Below are 20,119 nucleotides of genomic sequence, written 5' to 3'. Positions count from 1 at the left end.
GACCTGTCACATACATGTACTTTGCAAACTACAACTCTAAGAAAGCGAGTTGAAAGGGTGGTAAAGTCTTACTGCAGCGATGGGATCTCCCTCACTTGGAACAGTAGTGTGTATTTGAATGAACCTATTTTTTTGTCTGTCATTGTGTTTATTATTTGTTGTTATCACAGGGCTACCATCCATTTAATCTGACCAAACCACATACAGTGTTTGACTTAAGAGTTATTTTTCCACTATGGAGTTTCAGTTTACATTTACGGCCATTCACTTAAATCCACCGTGTTTATGTTTGAGCTCTAACAACCATGCTCACTTCCTTCCTATTGAAACATGTTCAAGCTAGTTTAAAAGTTACCTTTTAAGCTTCTAGCTGTGCTCGATTTATGCATGCATGAGTGGAATAATTTGAAACCATTGGCAGGAACCTGTTTTGAATGTTTACCGTTGTACAGTAACAAACTAAATGGGGACCTGAAGCCTGACTAGTGGTCCAAAAAACTCCATAGACGCCCTTTAACTCTAAATGGACATTATGCAGATAAAAATGTTCAATGTAATTAAGAATGATCTAACAACTAAATGTATCTTTACTTGTAGTTTCACTGAAACTAGCCATAAATGCTAAAAGTACGTGTTGAGTCATCACTACTGATCAACAATCATTCAAAGCCAGACATACATACATTAGTTTTGTGTAGTGGTTTGAGGAAGTAAAAATATTAGTGTACCTTCAAGGTGGCCTTTCCATATTTTCCTGACCTGCATAGGAACCCTGAGTACTTTTCCTTATCTGCCAGCAGCTGCTTCTTGATAAACACATCATTCCATCTTTGGATGGATTTACAGCTTTGGCTCAAACCAAATATTTTTATTTTCCTACCTCTCCGCGTCACAAACTTTGTGTTTTTCACCGATGTCCTTTTTTTTCTCGATAGTCTAGCAACACTTCCATGACTGACATTTGTTTGTGTGTCTGTTAAACATGTAAATAAGTGACAATGTGGATTATTTGATTATGCCATATCATGATAAAAACATGTATGCATTTTACACAGAAAAAGAAAATCTGAGCCAACAGTACAAATGCAGAAAAAGTGTGGACTCAAACATAACAAGTAACACTTCAGATTACAGCCTGCGATGTACGGTGCAATTAAACTGAATTTACAGGATATCCTTTTTTACAACAATGGTAAACTTTTGAACCAATAGTGTTTGGCAGCCAATTAGCCAGAAAGTATTATAAGTAATTATTGCAAGAAGAACTGGAACTCTGTGGAAGATAGCAGAATTGCTTTTTGTAATGATTTTAATCAAAAATTACCATATAGGCTACTTACAATACAATACCTTAAACCTGGAGGTGCAGGTTTCAAGGTGACCGCTTTCGACCCATGGTACTGAGCCACAGCAACAACGGAGACCTCACACTGTGTTCATTAACTGATATTTTACAATGCTTTAACACAGCTAAAGCAAACAGCACAACCACCTTGCTCAATTTAATGAACACATGGCTTGAAGATCTATCACCGACAACTAATCTATAATCTAATCTAATCTAATAATCTGAAGTGGTCCTAGTTATAAGCCTTGTTCCTTGTAGTTCTCCATTTCTTGACAAAACACAAGCCTCAAAGGACTTGTAGCATGCTGCCCCTGATAGACCCTCAAGCCCTGGGTGCATTAAATTGAGAAAGGTGGTTGTGCAGTTTGTGTTAGCTGTGTTAAAGCGCCCCCTTCCAATCTGTACCCCCAGGCTTGAGGAGGATCCAGGGACTATATTGGTACAGTAAATAGCCTGTGTGACAAAATAAAATCATCCTAGAAACTCAGTAAGCCATCTTCCACAGATTTCTAGTTCTTGTTGTAAAACCTCATAGTTTAAATTACCTACAACATGCAATCTGGCTAATTTTAACTTTTGGTAGTTAGCACAGTACATACTCCTTAGTTAAAACTCGCTAAGTGGCTCAAAAATCAATACTGTTTCTTAGCATGTAACAAATACTTACCATGTAGAATAGAAATCCTATTAAAAATATTTAAAGTATAGAAAATCTTTTAGTTTCCTTTTTGCTTGAAATCATAGTTGAAATCATAGACCTATATGTATGTGTACATAATGTAGAAGAACAAGATTGTTACAAAAAGGTACCTTGTAAATTCAGTTTGATTACACGCTATCTGCAGTCTGCAGGGGGATGTGCAATCATGAAAATCAGAACAACACTGCAGTTTATGCGGTACGTAGGTGAAGTCTAAGGCGTCTGGTGGCTCTGCCCCCTCTAGACACAGCTGAAGTTTCAATTGGCTGAGCAGCGACCAGTGGTTAATAAATCCAAACTGCTGACAGGTTAAAGAATTCCCAGATCCAGTGGAATTTTCTTTCACCCCATCATATTGGCCTTAATCTGGGGTGAAATGTCTCTAACTCAGCTGGGATACAGAAGTCAGGTTGCAGTTTTAAGATGGTGCAAAAGGGGGAAGGAAGCCCCTTTTGTGTTGGTCCTTTTAAATCCAACGTAGTGATGCCAGTACGGTTTGTGTAGTGGCACTCGAGCAACAGCAAATACAACCTCTTTTCCTTTTCAAAAACACTGGAGCAAATGAAATGTCTCTGATGCTGGCTTTGTTGAGACTGGTTCTTCATTCCCCAGCTCTCTCTCACCAGTCTTTCTCTCCCAAATTAGACCCTGACAGACAACATGGGGATTAAACTGCAGTCCAGAAACCAGTGTGCCTCCATCAAAACATGAAAATCCCAAGAGATGGACTTTTGGCCTCATTAGAGTCTCACTCGGTCCGTCCAACACCTCTTCCCAGAACATTTCTCTCTGTGTCTGGATGCGAATAAAGACACACTGTGGTATTTAAAACCAGGCTACAGGAGCAGAAGCTCATACTAGTGCTTCAGGGATCTTTCGGAGTCAGAATTGTGGAAAGGCATAAGTCTTGATCATGTTTCTGTGAATGTGCTGCAACATGTTGAAGCCTTGCTGAGCCTTGTAAGGACCCTGGGAGGTCTAGAGGACAGCCGTACATTACCAACTCACAGCAATCACCTTCTGTCGTGCAACCGCACGTTTTACAACCCATAACGGTCAGACATACTGTAACACTACAGAACTCTCATAAAGACGAGTCATGAAAAATGGCAAGTAAAAGATTTTTGCCTTGTATAGGATCGGAGAAGAGAATCTTTTTCTAGAGTGAAGGCAAATCAAATGACGGTGTCTCCAGGCTCCAACATGTGTGAAGGCTTGTGGTTCCTAATGTTTCCCAACATCCGCAGCTTAGAAGGTGAAACAGAGACAGAGTTTCAGAGTTTGATCGTTTGCCACCACATGACTGGAGAACAATAGAACCAGAGAACAATGGTCCCACTGGTGCAGCTGGTGTCGTTCTGTGGCGTTTTCGGCATTTCTGCTAGTGGATGGTGAAAACGGAAGGTGAACATTTAAATATGCAATCCTCACACAGTCGGTATTTGGGATGATCGGTTGAGTTTATTTTTACCATTCTGTGCAGCCTTCATTTGTTTTCACCTCTGAGGAGAAGCTGTCCATGGAAAGAGATCAGTGGTCTTTAAATCCTTGTGACTTGAGATACCTACTTTTCAAATGTAAGGCTCACTTGTCCCTTTTCAGTCAGTCCTAAGTGAGCTGAACTACATTTCTACATGTTCCTCATGCCTGGTTCCTAACAGTCTGCACCACTTTCTCCATTTAGAACCAAGACTAGTGGACTACTTGGGATAAAGTAAAGGAGTTTTTGGTAGGAGTTCACTTCATGTGACGAGTCATTTTTGTGACCGTGTTGTCATCTTTCAGTAAGGATTTGATTGACCACAGTGGGAAGTGAAAGTGAAAGAACATCTTACACATTCTAAGCCGCCTCTACAGTGTCTGAACCGGCTTTCTAACACAAAACCTCTGATATATGCAGGGTGACTTGCTGGTTATTTCCCAGGAAATACAGTGATTTTGCCGGCCTTGGCCAGAAGTTGGATGATGTGGGCTTCATAGTCTGCATCGTGGACGCCGGTCTTCCTGAACTCTCCTGAGTAGCGGTTCTGCTCCCAGTAGTGGTGCCAGTTTCCCCGGCTGTCCGCTCCGAAACCGAACACATTTACCTTTAGGAGAATGGAAAAATGGAGCATGTGAGTTATTAATTATGCGTGGGTGTCCAGGATAAATACGATGTAGGTGTAGTTTCAGCATCACGTAAAAATGTAGAGTAGAGAAGAAGGAGAATCACACTGACCTCGTCACAGACGTGAAGGGCAAAGAACAGCACTAGCATTCCCGTGGAGGGGTAGCGGCCATGATGTCTGGTCCAACGGTCATGGATGTATTTAAAGAATGCTGGGTTAAAGATCTGCACCTGGGTGGTGGACAGAGATGCACAAGTTGTGTTCATATGTCTACTGTCTACTTGCTATAAATCTAATTAAGTATCAAACCTTTCCCTATTGATATAGCCTCCTGTCTTACAGCAACAGAATTAGGATTTGTTTTCCTAAATGTTCCTGGTCTATGCAGGTTTAAAATTAAGTTCCTTTGAATTCAAATTCGAAACTTGCCCTGCGATGATATTTATAATACAAAGACAAGCTCATACTGCATATTCAAAACGTCCAACTGAACAAGAAAAGATTTTGCCAAGTTAAATTTTAATGCTTCCTGAGGTTGTGACTGCTGTGAAAGATTAAAAGCACTGTTAACCAAATGAATTGTAATTACAGATTTATCATCTCCCTCCAGGTGATGTTCAGTCCCAACAAACACGGATTTAGGCTGCTTAGAGCTCCACAGTGGAGGAGCAAATCTTATAAATCTAAATTTTTGGGTCAGCTCCAAAGACTGCGTATCTGACCAGGCAAAGATACGCACAATATCTACACATGCTGGGGATTAGTGTGAGTTTATTTATTTTCATGGATTAAAGAGTGAAGAGAAGATTATTTAAAACAATGGGAAGGTTTTTAATCTAACTGTAATCCTTCATTAACAATGGGGAGGGGATGATATAATTGCAGCAAAGCAGGGTCACTCTGTTTGTGTGTGTATATGTGTGTGTGTGTTGGCGGTTGGGGGTGGGGGGAATGCATAAGGTACAGTACTGTGTATGTGTTGGCAAATTACTATGCGGGAATAGGCAAAGATATTGCAGTTATTATTGAAAATACACACCTTGTCTTTGTCTACACGGAGGAACTGCTTCACTGGAGCATATGTACTGAGAGAGAAGACAGAAATTGATTAGGCACGTTCAATCAGCACGGTGTGCGATTGCTGCAGCTATGAATTCTGGATGATTGACAGCTGACAGATCGTACAAACCCAGCGACTCGCTAGCTTCTCACAGCCTGAACTCTGTGTGTGTAGTGACATGGATTCTTGCCTCATGTGTGCTCTGAAATCAAATGATCCTAGTGTTTTTACTTCACCTTATGTTTGTGTCCATATGCATGTGCATTCACATATGTGTTAATCCGTGCTTATGCATGTATGTATGTGTGTGTGTGTGTGTGTGTGTGTATGTGTTCATGTCTTACAACCGAATCTGGCCGGTGGACAGGGCACTGGTGATCCAGACAAGATCCAGCGTTTTAAAGGGAACCAGCACAAAGCTGACGTTGGCCGCCAGGTTCTTGGCACTCTCCGGGTACATGAAGTGGTGGGTGGTGTGGCTGCCAGCATCTTCCTCGTAGCCCACCGTAGGGGCCAGATTTATCCTGTAGCAGGACAGACAAACAGGCTGAGAAACGTTCATCTTCAAGTAACACTGTGTTAGCCGGTGATTTGTGAGGCTTCATCTCTAGTCGCACACAGGTTTGCAGTAGCAATTTTGCAGAAAGAAAAAAGAGTTATTGCACAATAACTCAAATATTAATTGGAGGCATCACAATAAGCTCCTAAAATAAAAGTCACAATGTCACCTTGCTAAGTTGAAATGTAGATCCCAAATACATAAACCTACAGTCTGCAAGTTAGTGTTTCTGCCCACCTGACAAATGTAAGTTCAATAACCACAGTCCTTTTAGCTCAATTTCAGGCTCCACTAGCTCCTGAGGGAAATATTTGGCTCTTTAGCTGCTTTGACTCCACTATGTTCACCAGCTCACCTCTAACTATATCTGTCTGCTGTTCGGTGCTGGACAAGTGGCATAGGCTTTGTTACTAACTGATTCAGTTTCAGCTGAGGGCTTTAAAATGAAAACAAGGAGGCAAAAGAGACTAAAATAGAAACATAACATAGAGCTAGGATGATAATTCTCAATATAAACAGTAACATTTACTCTTCATTAAGTTTCTAAAGAGCATGTTTGTTAGAGCAGCTTTAAGTACAGCGCTGGCTGTGTTTAGGCGACTGTACTAGGGGGAAAAAGCGAGTCCAGCTTTGTTCAGTCCTGTAGTACTCAACACCTTCAAGGTTCACTAATAAGCACGTTGTTTTATCAGACAGTGCAAGTTACATGTTGGAATTAGTTCTTGGCAAAGGACAGCCAGGTGGCCTGACTGTCTTGTCTTAGTGAGCTTGCCATATTTGGTAACTTTATGCTTATAAAGGGAAGTGTAATGTAAGTCTGACTCAGCAATGTCAGTTACACAATATATCAATAATTTGCGAACATTAGTCATCACATCCTACTAGTCACACCTGACCAGATTACATTTCATTGCTCAGTAATTCAACCTTTCTTGTGTATTAGGGTTGTCTTTCAGAACCTTGCAAACTTACACTTCTGAACATATTTAGCCACTGTAACCTTCAATAAGACATCTGAGGCAGCTCTGCCTGGGTACTTCAGAGGATTCCTGTATTTACAGTATATGTGACTCACCATTTGGAGGTTTGAGTTTACGTAAACGGGAAGTTGCACCAAAAAATAAAAAATAAATAAATAAAACAACAACAACAACAAAAGCCACTCAATGCATCTACCCATATGTCAGTGAATGAAACAGATGCTTGTTCTGATAGTGGGAGAGAAAAGGCAGACAGACAGTAAGTGGGTTGATGATGGTGGCCAGGCTCATTTGAAAAACAAATCAGAATCTACCCACAGCAATGACAATGTGTAGCAGGAGATGGAAGTTGGAGGCGGCCCACACAGGTGTAGTGAGAGTGCAACGTTAATGGATGCTGATACTAGTCATTCCTGCTGAGTCTTTCATGGCGTTAGCACGTGCCCACACCACACACACACACACACACACACACACACACAGACACACACACTGCAGGAAACAACATATAGCTGTGTGTTCATGCCAAGCAACAACAATGAGGCTCTGTGATTCATCACCGCTGCATGAAAACGACCAGGGGAGTAGATCGGGACAAACAAACTTATGTGCTTCACTCTGTAGGTGTGTATGTGAAAGATACAATCTATGGTACATCCCAATTCCCTTATTTCATTGTTCCTTGCTCCCCACTTGAGCAAGAATTGGTCCTTCATCTTAAAGGCCGTGCCAACGCTTTTTCTTTTCTGCTCTGAAGAGTCAGGATACACTCCTCCTTTAAGGTTTTGCAACTTTCGTTAAGCAATGGGGAAGATTTTCTCCTAATGTTTTCTTTTTGTAAACCTCTATCCCAAATGTCAGGGAGAGGAGGTGAAGCTGATGTTTTTAAGCAATAAATACATTTTAATTGTTCACCATCTGGGTCATTCACTAATATAAAAATTCACACAGGGCATGTACACATATAGTTGTATCATATAGATGTGCCAGTTAATGGCAATTAACTGAAATTCACACATTGTCTGGCTGTAGTAATACTTAGCACAACAGCTAATGTTACTACTGACATCACACCGAAAAAGAAACAATACAATACATGAAGGCTCTACAGACAAGGTTAAGAAAAAATTAAGTAGAAAAAATAATATAATTATAAATAAATCAACTTTTAATGTGTAAACATTGTTTCTAGACAATGAAGAGCTAATGTTAGTTTTGGACCTGGCAGGTTGTTAATCACATTTATGATTATTCAGGTGATTAGAGCAAAGTAAATTATGTAATACAGATTCTTAATACAGTAAATATGTAAATGTTTAAATGATGAGCAAGCTAGTAAGTGTGTGTGCTCTTGGTGTATTTGAATTTGGATAAGGTGTATATGAGCGAATACAAACCCAGAAAAATCACCACATAAATCTAACATCTGACTGACAGCTGATCCAGCTGAAGCTGCTGGCCTCAAAAACAGATGTCACTTCAGATGATGGTCGAAAGCAAAGCACGCTATTTTCCTGAACCATATTTCTTCTCTGCTCCCATTTTCAGAGGGACAGACTGAGATGCAAGGAAAAGATGTCAGCGAGGGAAACATGGATGAAAGTAAGGGAACTGAGATGTGCTCTATATAGTTCAGCTTCTTAAGACATAAAGCTCCTGGTAGTGACCTCACACAGATCGGGTGACCTCTCTGTCAACCAATTGGATGCAGGGGAGCATTAAACAGTAAGAATAAATGAAGTATCAGACGCACACACACACACACATCTGCTGTCTGCGTCTAGCTCTAGTTCATACCTGTTTTTGTGTTATTATTTTGGGCACATTATATTTGTTAATACTCTTGACTTAGATGAAGATCAAATCACATTTTATGACAACTGAATGCAGGAAACCATGGAATTCCCAAAGGTTCACATAGTTTTTCTTGCCACTGTATGTAAGTGCTTCTCGCTGTTGCACACAAATAATCTTCCATGATGTAACTTTTTTGGCACATACTGTGCAGTTTGATGGTATAGTGCTCTTCTCACACAGACTGTCTTCCCTCTTTCTCTCCAGCTGTTTCTTTCCTCCTACTTCTCTCTGTGTCTTCCTAGTCTCTATCCGTCTCATTTCTTTCACTCTTCATCTGTATTTCACAATCCTCCCCACCCACCTCATAATGTAGTTGTGTTCGTCAATTGTCGCCCCATATCCAGCCCCACGGAGGTTTCCAGAGTTGCCGACCACGGCGCAGCGCAGGCAGCGCCCCGGATCCCACGAGCCGTACGGCGACCTTCCGGGAATCACCTGCGATAGACAGTCATGATAAAAACAAGCAAGATGGATTCAAGCTGCACAGGAAATTAAGTGGGACAGTTGCACTGGAACTGCAAGAGACACAAAATAACCTGCAGCTCCAACCTGATTGTAAAAATACATCCTGCTCTCAATACTGGGGTGAATTCTTCATGAGACCCTCCATAAAATATACATGAGACCCTTCTACCCTCAGGGAGCCTGAGATATTTAATCATATAGCCTTACACCACTCTTAGAGTCAGAATGGAAAATAAGATACATCTAAAAGAAATAAACCGAGTCACTAATAAAACTAACATCGGACAAAGACAAACTGTTCCCCTTAGCCTTTGCCCAAGAGTGTGAAGTAATGACCTGGTTGATTTGAAAATACCACAGTAATGGAAGGATGAATAAATAATATAATCTACCTGGAACAACTTCAGCAGAACTTGCTGGATGCTGTGGGGTTTAAACTGAGGCTGCAACATCTAAAAAGGGAAAGACAGAAGTATGGTTAGGATGTAGATTTTATTTTCTGCAGACAAACTGCATCTGACACTGGACTTTAAAATTCAGTTGCTTTCCGTGCGCCCATGTATGTGTGTGCGTATGCACTCGCCTGCAAATAAGCAGGTGCTTGTGTCTGTCTGTCTGTGTGTCATGTGTCACATTGACAGGATGCAGTCAGACTGGGTGAGCCGTGGTCAGAGGAGGAGAGGCACTGCTGTCCACATGTCAAGAACAAGTTGAAGAAAATAAAATAAAAGACGGGAGCAAAAAAAAAAAAAAGAAAAAGAAAAAAGGAATAAAAGAAGAAGCTAAAAGGGAGGATTGTTGTGTTCAGAGCTGTTGGGTCTTGGTGTTCTGCAGATGAACTGTTTTAATTACAGGATGATGAAATGTATTTGTATGTTAGTGTTGTACTGTCCAACATTAACAATAACCTGTCCAAATGACCTACAGTAAAACTGACAGAAGAAATAAAAACAAGGATCTCCTGTCTAAATGAACCAAAAACAAACAGGATACATTGAGGCTGGATAAAAGGTAAACTTTACTGGATATGAAGAATGTAAAGACAAGGGTTACAGATAAAGAGATGAGGAGATTTCAGTTGAAAGGGTAGGAAGATGATAGTTTAGGTGTAATTTTTTCTCTAACATACTTTACACCCCTTTATTATGAGACTAACGTAATTAAGCATCACTCTGTCAAAGGTTTAATGGATAAATAACACCATGGATGTGAAGCTATTAGTTTTCCTGAAAGAAAACGCTATGTCTTGAAAAAGCCTTTAATGCACTGTTGAAAACACTAAATGCCATTAAAGTGATTTAGTTTGAATATCCTCCATTTCAGTTTTGATAAGCAAGGTTACATAATTCTAGCCTCTCTGAGTTGTGTAAATCAATCAATCTGAGTTGTAAATATGATGCGGTAGAAACTTAAAGCCAAGTGCACCCGAAAGTCATGCAGGAGCTAAATCAACTCAAAATATCCTTGAAGTTTCAAGAATCTTTCAACATCAAGGGCATCACGTGAACGTCACGGTGCTCCTTTTGAGCTAGAACTAGTTTTTATGTAAACTTTATGTATCTTTCCGGATGGTATACAGTAGTTATGAATATATAGTTTCGTGATTTAAGATGCCAACAGTAATGCAGCACGTGAAAACCTGCGCCTACCACCTACAGGACAAAGAAATTGTCCAGAGAAAATAACCAGTTACCTTAAAGTCACATTACAAAAACGTTTTCTACATCAAGCGATTATGAACTGGTGCTCATTGTACTGACATTTACTGAAAATGTGGGTGCATCTCAAACTAACCAGCAGGATTTAATCGCTTGGTGCAGAAGCTAAACCTGTACCACGCACATACCCAGGTGCTGTTCAAGCAAAATCACAGTGCAAAGACAATTAAATTAATTAATATGCTGCGTTTTCACACAGCAAAGTCAGCCTTTGGTGTGAAAGAACTCATTGACAAATTAACGATTTAAAAAATATTAGTCAGATGAAAAAAAAATCTATTGGTAAATTCACTTCTAGTGTGTGAAGGCTTCCTAAAAAAGTTGGAGAGAACATTGTGGGGTTCTCTTTGACATTATTGAGTCAGACGTTACTCTTAAGTCAAACTAATTTTATGCTAAAAGACTTCGGATTGCACCCACTTGACTTGATTTGACTCACGCTGCACAAGCTCCACATTAGCTGTAATTAGAAGATGACATGATTGTGAACCGCTGCTTTAGACACCAGTCATTTTGGACTGACAAAGTGCTTGTGCTCTAACGAGCATGAAATAACATGAGACAGAAATACATTTCCACTTTGTCAATTTGTTTAAATGGTGGAGTGTGACCTTTACCTTTATCCTTTTTGGATCATGGTTTTGAAGTGCCTCATTGTGTGACGCAAAGTGAACAATGACACATACTATTCAAGCAGCAGCTGACAATGAGAACTTGTCCAATTGAACAACAACAAAAAAAAATTGTTCTAGTTTGAGCGTCTGCCAAATCACACAGGCAGCGAATGGGCACCCATGCGTGTAAAGAGAAAGTGAGCACCTGCACGCACACACACACACACACACACACACACACACACACACACACACACACACACACACACACACACACACACACACACAGTACTAAGGTTCAGAATACTGAAGGCTACTTGGCTGCTCCTCTCCATCCATCTTTTCCTTTCCTCCCTTCTCCCAGTCTCCCACACAGCAATCTTCATTTGCACCCTCTTTTGTCACTACTTCCTTTTCACCCACCATTGGCCTTAATTCGCTTCTCCCAACACAGATCTCATTCGCTTACATTTTCATTCGCACATGCTCTCCTGCAGTCTCACTGCCCTCATGTCTAATTCCTTCTCTTTAATTTCCCGTGGTCCTTCTTTGTTTCTCCTCCTCTCCTTGTCTTTCTTTATCTCCTCATCGCTCTGGGATGCCTGTGCACCACACAGCCCATCAGTGCTGTAATCACAGACCACTAAATCTTTCTTCTAGTCCCCTTTACTCTCTATGATGTCTTTTCTCATGCTGCTACCTCCTTCCCTCTCTGTTTTTCCATCCTACTTCATCTCTCCTTCCTTTGCCTTCTTCTGTCTCCCTGCATGATGCCAGAGCCAGCTTGGCATGCTGCACTGCTGTTGTTCAGGGGCTACTCATTTTTGGCAGATGTTTTTTGGCAGCCATACCGAATGCCATTTTGCTTTCTTCTTCTCAACCATCCTGAGCTAGTATAAACTTGCTGCCATCTACTTTGAAGTAAATACAACTTTTCTTTATTACAATGGCAGAACAGTGTGATTTCCAGGAGCAATCATGAATTCACACTTCAGCTAGTTCAAAGTTTTCACTTAAATATTACAGGACTGTCCTAACTGAACTAAAATATATATTGTTAGTTTGCTAATATATGAGTCGATATCTATCTATAAGAACTTCCTTATGTTGACTGAACTGATTTTAAACAGATATTATTTAGTACTTAATGAGTACTTACTAGCTAAAACACTCCTCTAGTCCTTCCAGCAATTTTCCGTCTCATCTCTCAATATCATACAAATTGCAATCAATTATGCACAGTGTGTTTTCCAAATGAACCCAAATAACTGGTAAGATACTGTATTTGGTTGATTTGGTTATTACGAAGATTTTAGGTGGTTGAGTGTTTATAATCTTAAATGCTCAAAGTGTTTCACCAACCTAAAACATCAATTAAGTCGTGCACAGGAAAAATCTCTCATTCATTTAATGCTCAATTCCCCTGCCTGCTGAGGCACTAGTGCACAGTAGCACATTAGGTTTGACTGACGAGCATCTACTCCAATTGCACAGACACATAATTGTTTGTTTTCCCTTTTACCTACCATCAGTTGATTAGGATTTAGGATAAAAAGCAAGTCAAGTGATCCACAAATAAGACAAAGCAGATGTTATTGCGCTGTTCTGTTGGACTACACTGACTCTCCATATTAAACCACTTGGGACTGAAGGACTTCCCTCAGAAGAGATAAAAAAGGAGCACACATAGCTTCTTCTGTGAATCAGAGATGTACCAAAGTAGACACCCCAACAGACAAGGCATAAAGCTCAAAAGACAAAGGAGTACCATCCTTTAGAGCATGCACAGTGCAAGACTTTACAGTCCCAGACTCAAGCAACCAGTAAGATACCTGCACTGCAACAACAGATGTGATAGCGTCTACTATCTCCAGCACAATGTCTCAGGGCAAAAACTGGAGAGACAAACTAATCTCACAAATGCAATAGTCTACTTTATTGCAAAAGACATGATGCCAATAAGGGCATTATGATGTCTTGACATCGCACAAAGAAGTAAAGAGATTGAAGAGAAACCTTTAAGCTGGACAGAAATACAGATTCGATTTTTATGAGAAATATCAATATTGACTGAAAAATTATAATTTAGCAGACGCTTTTATCTAAAGCGACGTACGAGTGAGGTACAAGGCAGGGTAAGTTTAAGGACTGCTTGTCTAAGGACCCCTACTAAACCACAGCCGGGATTCCAACCCCAGTCTCTCGCATGAAGGGTGGTGATCTTACCACTGCACTATCCAGCTGCCGATGGCCCAGGCTTACTTATTCTATAAGTGCTCTCCCCTGAATCCCCCCCTCTTCATCTTTCTTTCTCTCCTTTCTTTTGCCTTCTTTCACCACCCCCTCCATCTCCCTCAGTTCATCACCTCTCTGTTGCAGTGTGACCTAATGACTTGGCAGCTGTTGGCCTGTGTTTGCAGTTTTCTGCCATTTCAGAGCCGGAGTGAAGCTACGGCTATGAAACAGGGCTCTAAACCAACTACTCAAAGACACCAATGCTACAAAAACAAAATTTAAACATATTTCCAAGTGACCGCACCGAAAAATGAGCATCTGGTCACAGAAACATTGTTCGAAAGCAGGTATAAATGCAAAGACACTGATTATAGGTTTCTCCTTTTCCCCTCACAATTTCTCAGAATACAAACTGATTTCAGTTTTTCAGTCACTGTGCAATAGTGGTTTAAGGAAATCCCAGAAGCTTGTAATGTTTTTCACTAACACCATGACACATGACTGGCAGGGAGGCACAGGAAGCATGTTGTGCTTGTAAGAGGAGATTGGTTGGCTCAAGGAGGATGAGGAGGATGGGGTGAGATCTGTGATTATATCGTTCACCACCAGTGTATCTTCCATGAAAACAACTGGCCCTCTGTGTGGTATAAATACAAACAGATGTTGATGGTGCTGTAAAAATGAACATTACATCTATTCTTTGAGTTTTTGATGTTTACATCCAACATGATTGTTTGTGCAGAAATAAACATACATATTAAATCAGAAAAGCACAGTCTGCGGGCTAACAAGATGCCAATGTACTGCATTATATCTTACAGATGTCCAGTTTTATTGCAAAAATAAATAAATAAATAAATCAAAGTCACAGTTTAATGACAGGTCCAATGTGTACAATTAGAAAATTCTGACACCATGTGACACAGCATTAAACAATCAATGAGCTTTAGAGATGCTGGCACATTGATTTTCTTTACCGAGCCAGACAAGCTGTTTCCCCTGCATTCAGTGTTTGTGCTAAACTAAGCTAACCAGCTGCTGGCTGTACTTTCATATTCGCCACTAGGAGATGAGACACAAGCCAGTTTTTTCATGGAATCAATAGTAGAAAGTGGGAAAGTACATTTCTCAAAATGTTGATCTACTGCTTTACTGTTTATACAGGATTCTGACATGACCATAAGCAGTAAGTAATCCAGTTCCAAACAGCAGACGTTTATGCACTTGATATCCTAATAATAAGTTAAATCATGTTACTTACCACCCACCAGTAGTAGACATCAGAGGGCAGCTTCATGTTGTCTCTGGTCCAAACAGGTGAGATATCTGGATCGTAATTCTCATCAAACCAACCAGAAACACCAGGGTCTCCAACACAGCGCGGGCAGGCACATGTCTTCTGCTGCAGGGTGTCTTGTGATGACAGTCGGTGTGCGCCCACATAGCTGGGGACCAGCTTCACTCGCCTCGACTCCTCCCACCCAGGTGGCTCCAGGTAGTTGAAGCTGACGCCTCCGCGAAGCGAGACGGAGAAGAAGAGTGAGGTGAAAAAGACGAGAGCCAGCGAGGCCAGGACAACCCAGACTCTGCGGGAGCATCTCATTCTGCCTCCTTTCTCCGCCCCGCCTCCTCCTCCAGCATTACCTTCACCACCTGTCACGCCAACGGCCCCTCCACTCAGCCAGGGCCTGAACTCGGAGAGTCTGGCAACTCCCCTGGACGGTCCCCCACCCCAGGACCCCCAGCCCCAGCGCCTGTCCCGGTGCAGGGTGGAGGATGGGATGCGGCCCCCCCAAGGCCATGTCCCCACCCCTGTGCCTGCCACTGTCCCCAGCCCACTCTTTCTTCCTCCTCCACGTAACAACCACCAAGGCCTGGTCAGGGTGACTGGGATGACCCCCTGACTAGTCCTCTGATCCACAAGATCACCCACTGTATCAGACAAGTAAACACACACACGCAGAAGACAACGTGTCAATGAGTCAATTTGTCTCACAGTCAAGCTGTGTGCTCAGTGGAGAGCCCACGCTTTCTCTCTGCCACCCGTTGGATTCTCTCTCTCCTCCACAGCTATGTGTGTCTCACACAGAAATGTCTCAGCGCACACACACGCCGGAATCGCGGATGAATTACACGCAGTTGTAGTCTGACTGCTTTGGAAGTCCTTTTGCTTTCGGTGAGATGATCTCTCCTTCAGCTTTTCTTCTTTTCCCACCTCTCCCTCTCCTATGTTCATACCCTCATTGCTTTTTTTTTTTTTTACACTCTAACTTTCCCCTCTCTTGCTTCCACTAACCTCACGTATTTCCCTTTACATCCTCTCTCTTTTCTCCTTTTCTCAGTTTTTGGATTAACTTCAATGTCCATCTTCAGAGAAATCCAGTGCCCGGCGTGGACGGATGCAGCAGGCCCTCCTCTGTGAAAATGTGGAACTCGGCTCCAGCGCTCTGCTCTCTCTCTTTCTCTGTGTGTCTCGCTGCACTGAAGCGACGTAGCCAAAGAAAGCTGGTCGACTAGTTGAGAGCAGCAGAGAGAGGCAGGCAAGAAGGGAGGAGGAGGAAGGGGAGGAGGAGCGGTGGAAAAGAGGTCTGGCCTGAAGGTTGTTTCATCACATATCTGGCCATGCTCAACCAAGAAGTACCTCTCTTCTTCTCTGCTCGGTTCCTCTGTTATTTGTTTTCTCAGTTTTCTGTTTTGCCGTTCTCTTAAGTTTCACCTCGCCTAGATCTTATTTTCCCCCCTTTCAAAGCATTGTCTCTGTCTGAGGCTCTGCAAGCTATATGGTTGCATTTCGTCTGTACAGTGGCCTCAGAGATAAAGTTTAAAAAGTTAATAATATAACAATAAGATATTCAATTCTTTGCGGTAAATGATGAAATCTTAATGTAAAAAACCTTGTGGGGGATCCTAGCAGCAGCATATGCCATGAACATATGTCAATGAGATTACCACATTTGCCACCATCACCTTCTTGAGGTCAGTGCTGGACAGAGGGGTTCTGTCAAGTCTGACTCTGATGATGTTAAAAAGAACTCTGGGAGAAATAATCAAAGCATCACAAGTGGTTCAGCTTCTGTCCTGGTGCAAAGAAATTTATGTGGATGGTTCATCAGAGGACGAGACGGGACCAAGGAAAGGCAAAAGTAGTGGCTGGAGTGATGTGCCGAGGGTGCGATAAAAAAAGACAAAACCAATCATCCCCAAATCTCATCTTCTCTCCAGCTGGCTTTGAGAGGACGAAGGGAGGAGAGGTGGGGGCAGCATCTGTCCTGCAGCACAGTGTGTGTGTGTGTGTGTGTGTGTGTACCTCTTCGTGCTTTTGATTTAATGTGTGTATGGTGTTCAGCTGGGGTTGCACAACGTCTGCCAGTTGCACTAATTTAATTGTGTTCTACAGCTGTGCCAGTGTGTATGTGTGCGCCCGTATGTGTGTGTGTGTGTGTGTGTTGGTGCACGGCCTATTGGCTAGCTGCATAGGTTTCATGGGGCTGGTGAGCTCGAGGTGACTGCTGCTTAGCTCTAATCTGCTCAACTGTAATCTGAGGGTAGGACCCCGGCAGCACCCACTTTACGGCAGCTGTCTGCCCTGTCAATGTTCATCTGATGCCTTATAAACACCTGCCTCACTCACCTGCACACGCACGCATATACATATACACACACACACACACGCACACACGCTAATCCAAGTTATATTGCTGCCTCTGTACTGCAATTTTGGCAAATTCGGATGCGTGTGTGTGTTTTGCTGAACCCCTAAGGCACAAACCTTTGCTGCCAGTAAAGTTAGGAAGTTGGTTATATCTTGATCAAATGTCCGCGAGTATGTTCCTGTGAGTGTGTGTGTGTGTGTGTGTGTGTGTGAGGTTCAGAGATTTCTGACTGCCATGTCAGGCCTGCTGTCTGCTTCTTGTTCCGTGGAAAACCTGTATAGACAGAGAGAGACAGAGATAAAAGACAGAATGTCATTCACTGCCATTAGCTTCATTGACTATATTGACATTTTTAAACCTCCTCTTCTTTCCCACGTTCATCCTTTTCCTTTCTCTTGAATTCACATTTTCTCCTCTTTCCCCCTCAGTCTAACCCTGCTCAGCTTACTTTCTTGGTTCTGTTTTTAGTTTGCAGCAGCAGCTCTGTTTTTTTCCGCTGTTTCGATTCTCCCTCTCATTTACTCTTCTTGCTTGGTTTGTCTTTCAGACCGTCCATCACAAAGGACAAACGTGAACACAGAACACACTTCTGCTCGGCTCTGTTTGTGTTGATTGAAGCAGAACAAATTTCAAAATGACAATATGCTAAATTAGAAATGTTGAGGTAGACAGACAGGATACAGATCTAAAGAGTCGGAGCATAAAATCAAGCGGAAAAACTGACCTATACAAACTCTCTCTCTCTCTCAGATCATGGTTGCTGCCATGTTTACAGCTGCTGTACAACCAGATCGTGCATCACGCATCACTACTACTCACCATTAGGTTGAAAAATTAGTTTAATTAATTTCAATTTAGCAAGATATATGTTGAGGCTACATGTAAATTAAGTTACTAAATGTAAATTAATTCATCTGATCTCTGACCTGTTAAGTCCTACTCATTAAAATCGGACACAGCTTTTGTCTGTGGAAAGTAATGAAGGTTTTTGTCTGCTGCTGAACTTGATGTAAAAATTTGTCAGACTGCAAATGTTTATTCACCCCCCAATAAAAACTATATGTGATCAAAGTTATTATTGAACAGGTCTATTTAATAACTGAATTAATAAATCAACAGTGAATTCAGTGTTTATTTGTTTTTGTTTTTCAGTATAAAATGATGTTTTACCTCAGGAATATCCTTAGGAAACACAGCCTGTGTGGTGTTTCAAACCAAACAATACTTAGTCGAGAACTGGAATATCCTTTTCTCTGCCCTATCCACCTATGACGATGTAAAACCTAATTACATTATTGCGAAAGTCTGCCTCTCTTAGTTGAAACCGACCCACCCACCCAACCATCCAGCTATGAATGATTATTTTCCTCCAGTCTATTTATGAGGCATTGCCATGGCAGCCAGCAAGCGATGCAGGGTTGTTACGGCAACACAAACCACAGAGTCCCCAACCTTGACCCATCCAATCAATTTCTAGATGACTAGGACAGACTTTGCTTTCCTTTAGTTGACGTATTTCTTTTCCATTTTCTATATTTAGTGAATATATAATGAGTGTTAACGCCTACACCCACAGTCCTGACTGTCCTGGTGGCTTTTCATACCTTTACAGATGTCACTCGATGTCTCGTGGGGGCAGAAGTGTATAATAGTGGCAAACAGCAGCCAGATGCAGACCAACACACTTGCAAAGGTACAGACAGCAGACAGAGCTGGTGAAGTTACAGTTCTGTAATACCTTGTTAGCGTTTCTTCAATTTGTCCTTGTAGCCAAGGGATACAATTAATTTCAGCATGAAGTTGGCCTCTGCCCCTCTGGTTTTAATAAGAAATGCTCCCAACATAATTGCGAGCAGTCTTCACTGTGTTCGTTATTCATTTTTTAGGAAAACAAATGACAAATGGATTAAACCGTTGACTGTGGTCAGTACTGTTCTCTATCTGTGTAGTTGCTGTGCCCAACATCCTTTAACATCCACACAGCTGTCAATAAAATCTACTGTTGAATGATTCAATGCATCAGGCTTTCACTGAACAAATGCTCGATTCTGCACAGCAAAGCTGCAGCATGTTTTGAATGAGACCATAGACATCACCTGTCTTGGTATTAGTATATTAATACACATTGGGAGCAGCCTTCAGTGTGTGATCTGGACTTCTGTGTTTTGTATTCTGTCCAGTTTGTGTACACTGCTCAGCCTTCAGAATAGTAACGCTTCTCTCGCATTGATTTCAGTCCAACTTTAACAGGAGCTCACCACTTTAAACTGTCAATCACCTCCCCCATATTACCTACCTTTGTTCTCTCCGTTTTCTGCTCTAGGAGCACCTATTGTCTTGCCATATTCCTGGAAGTCTGATGCCATCACACTTTTACAACTAGCAATTATCAGCCAGTATCCTCCTACCAGCCGTCTTTCTGTGACGACGACTCTGAACAGGTGTCAGAAAGGGTCTTTTTTCTCATTCTGCCTCCTGTCGAGCTCTCTGGTCTGTGATGCCCTCAGTCTACTCAGTCTCACCTCATCTCTTTATTAGGTAGGTAAAGGGGTTTAACGATTAACTCAAGAACAAATCTATCCTGGTCCAAAGTCTGGGCTCCATGCTCCACACTGTATTTATGTGGTTCCCTGGTTCTCTTGGCAGCAGTATTACTCCACATTTCTGTGCATCACTGCGGAACAGTGAGAACCAGCATTATTGTTATTGACACTGAAAACACGCCTGGGGAAACTGACAGGTCTGCAGTCCATAAAATTATATATTAATATCCTACACCACTACACTAAGGATAAGTTGGAAGATACTGCATATTTTTGAAA

General features: G+C 41.7%; 1 protein-coding gene across 1 annotated transcript; it reads right to left on the bottom strand.

The window, feature by feature from the left end:
• Window positions 1-2,045: 2,045 nt before the first annotated feature.
• st3gal2 (ST3 beta-galactoside alpha-2,3-sialyltransferase 2) lies at window positions 2,046-19,663 on the bottom strand. The gene is made up of 8 exons (XM_026365358.1): window positions 19,594-19,663; window positions 14,906-15,654; window positions 9,470-9,529; window positions 8,914-9,047; window positions 5,561-5,740; window positions 5,196-5,241; window positions 4,267-4,386; window positions 2,046-4,135 (listed from the first exon to the last, which is right to left on the bottom strand). The coding sequence occupies exons 1-8, from the start codon at window positions 19,661-19,663 to the stop codon at window positions 3,962-3,964; spliced, it is 1,533 nt and encodes a 510-aa protein (XP_026221143.1). The 3' UTR covers window positions 2,046-3,961.
• Between the last annotated feature and the right edge of the window lie 456 nt (window positions 19,664-20,119).

Source organism: Anabas testudineus, chromosome 6 (genome assembly GCF_900324465.2).
Source record: "Anabas testudineus chromosome 6, fAnaTes1.2, whole genome shotgun sequence".
Taxonomy (NCBI): Eukaryota; Metazoa; Chordata; class Actinopteri; order Anabantiformes; family Anabantidae; genus Anabas; species Anabas testudineus.
This window is presented reverse-complemented; position numbering and strand designations above follow the sequence as displayed.

Excerpts from the sequence above, each read along its gene's own strand:
- st3gal2 (XM_026365358.1), bottom strand. The coding sequence starts at position 19,663 with ATGGCATCAGACTTCCAGGAATATGGCAAGACAATAGGTGCTCCTAGA. Across the intron at positions 5,242-5,560 it reads TCCACCGGCCAGATTCGGTT|TACATATGCTCCAGTGAAGC; the intron begins GTAAGACATGAA and ends CTTCTCTCTCAG. Across the intron at positions 4,387-5,195 it reads TCCGTGTAGACAAAGACAAG|GTGCAGATCTTTAACCCAGC; the intron begins GTGTGTATTTTC and ends TCCACCACCCAG.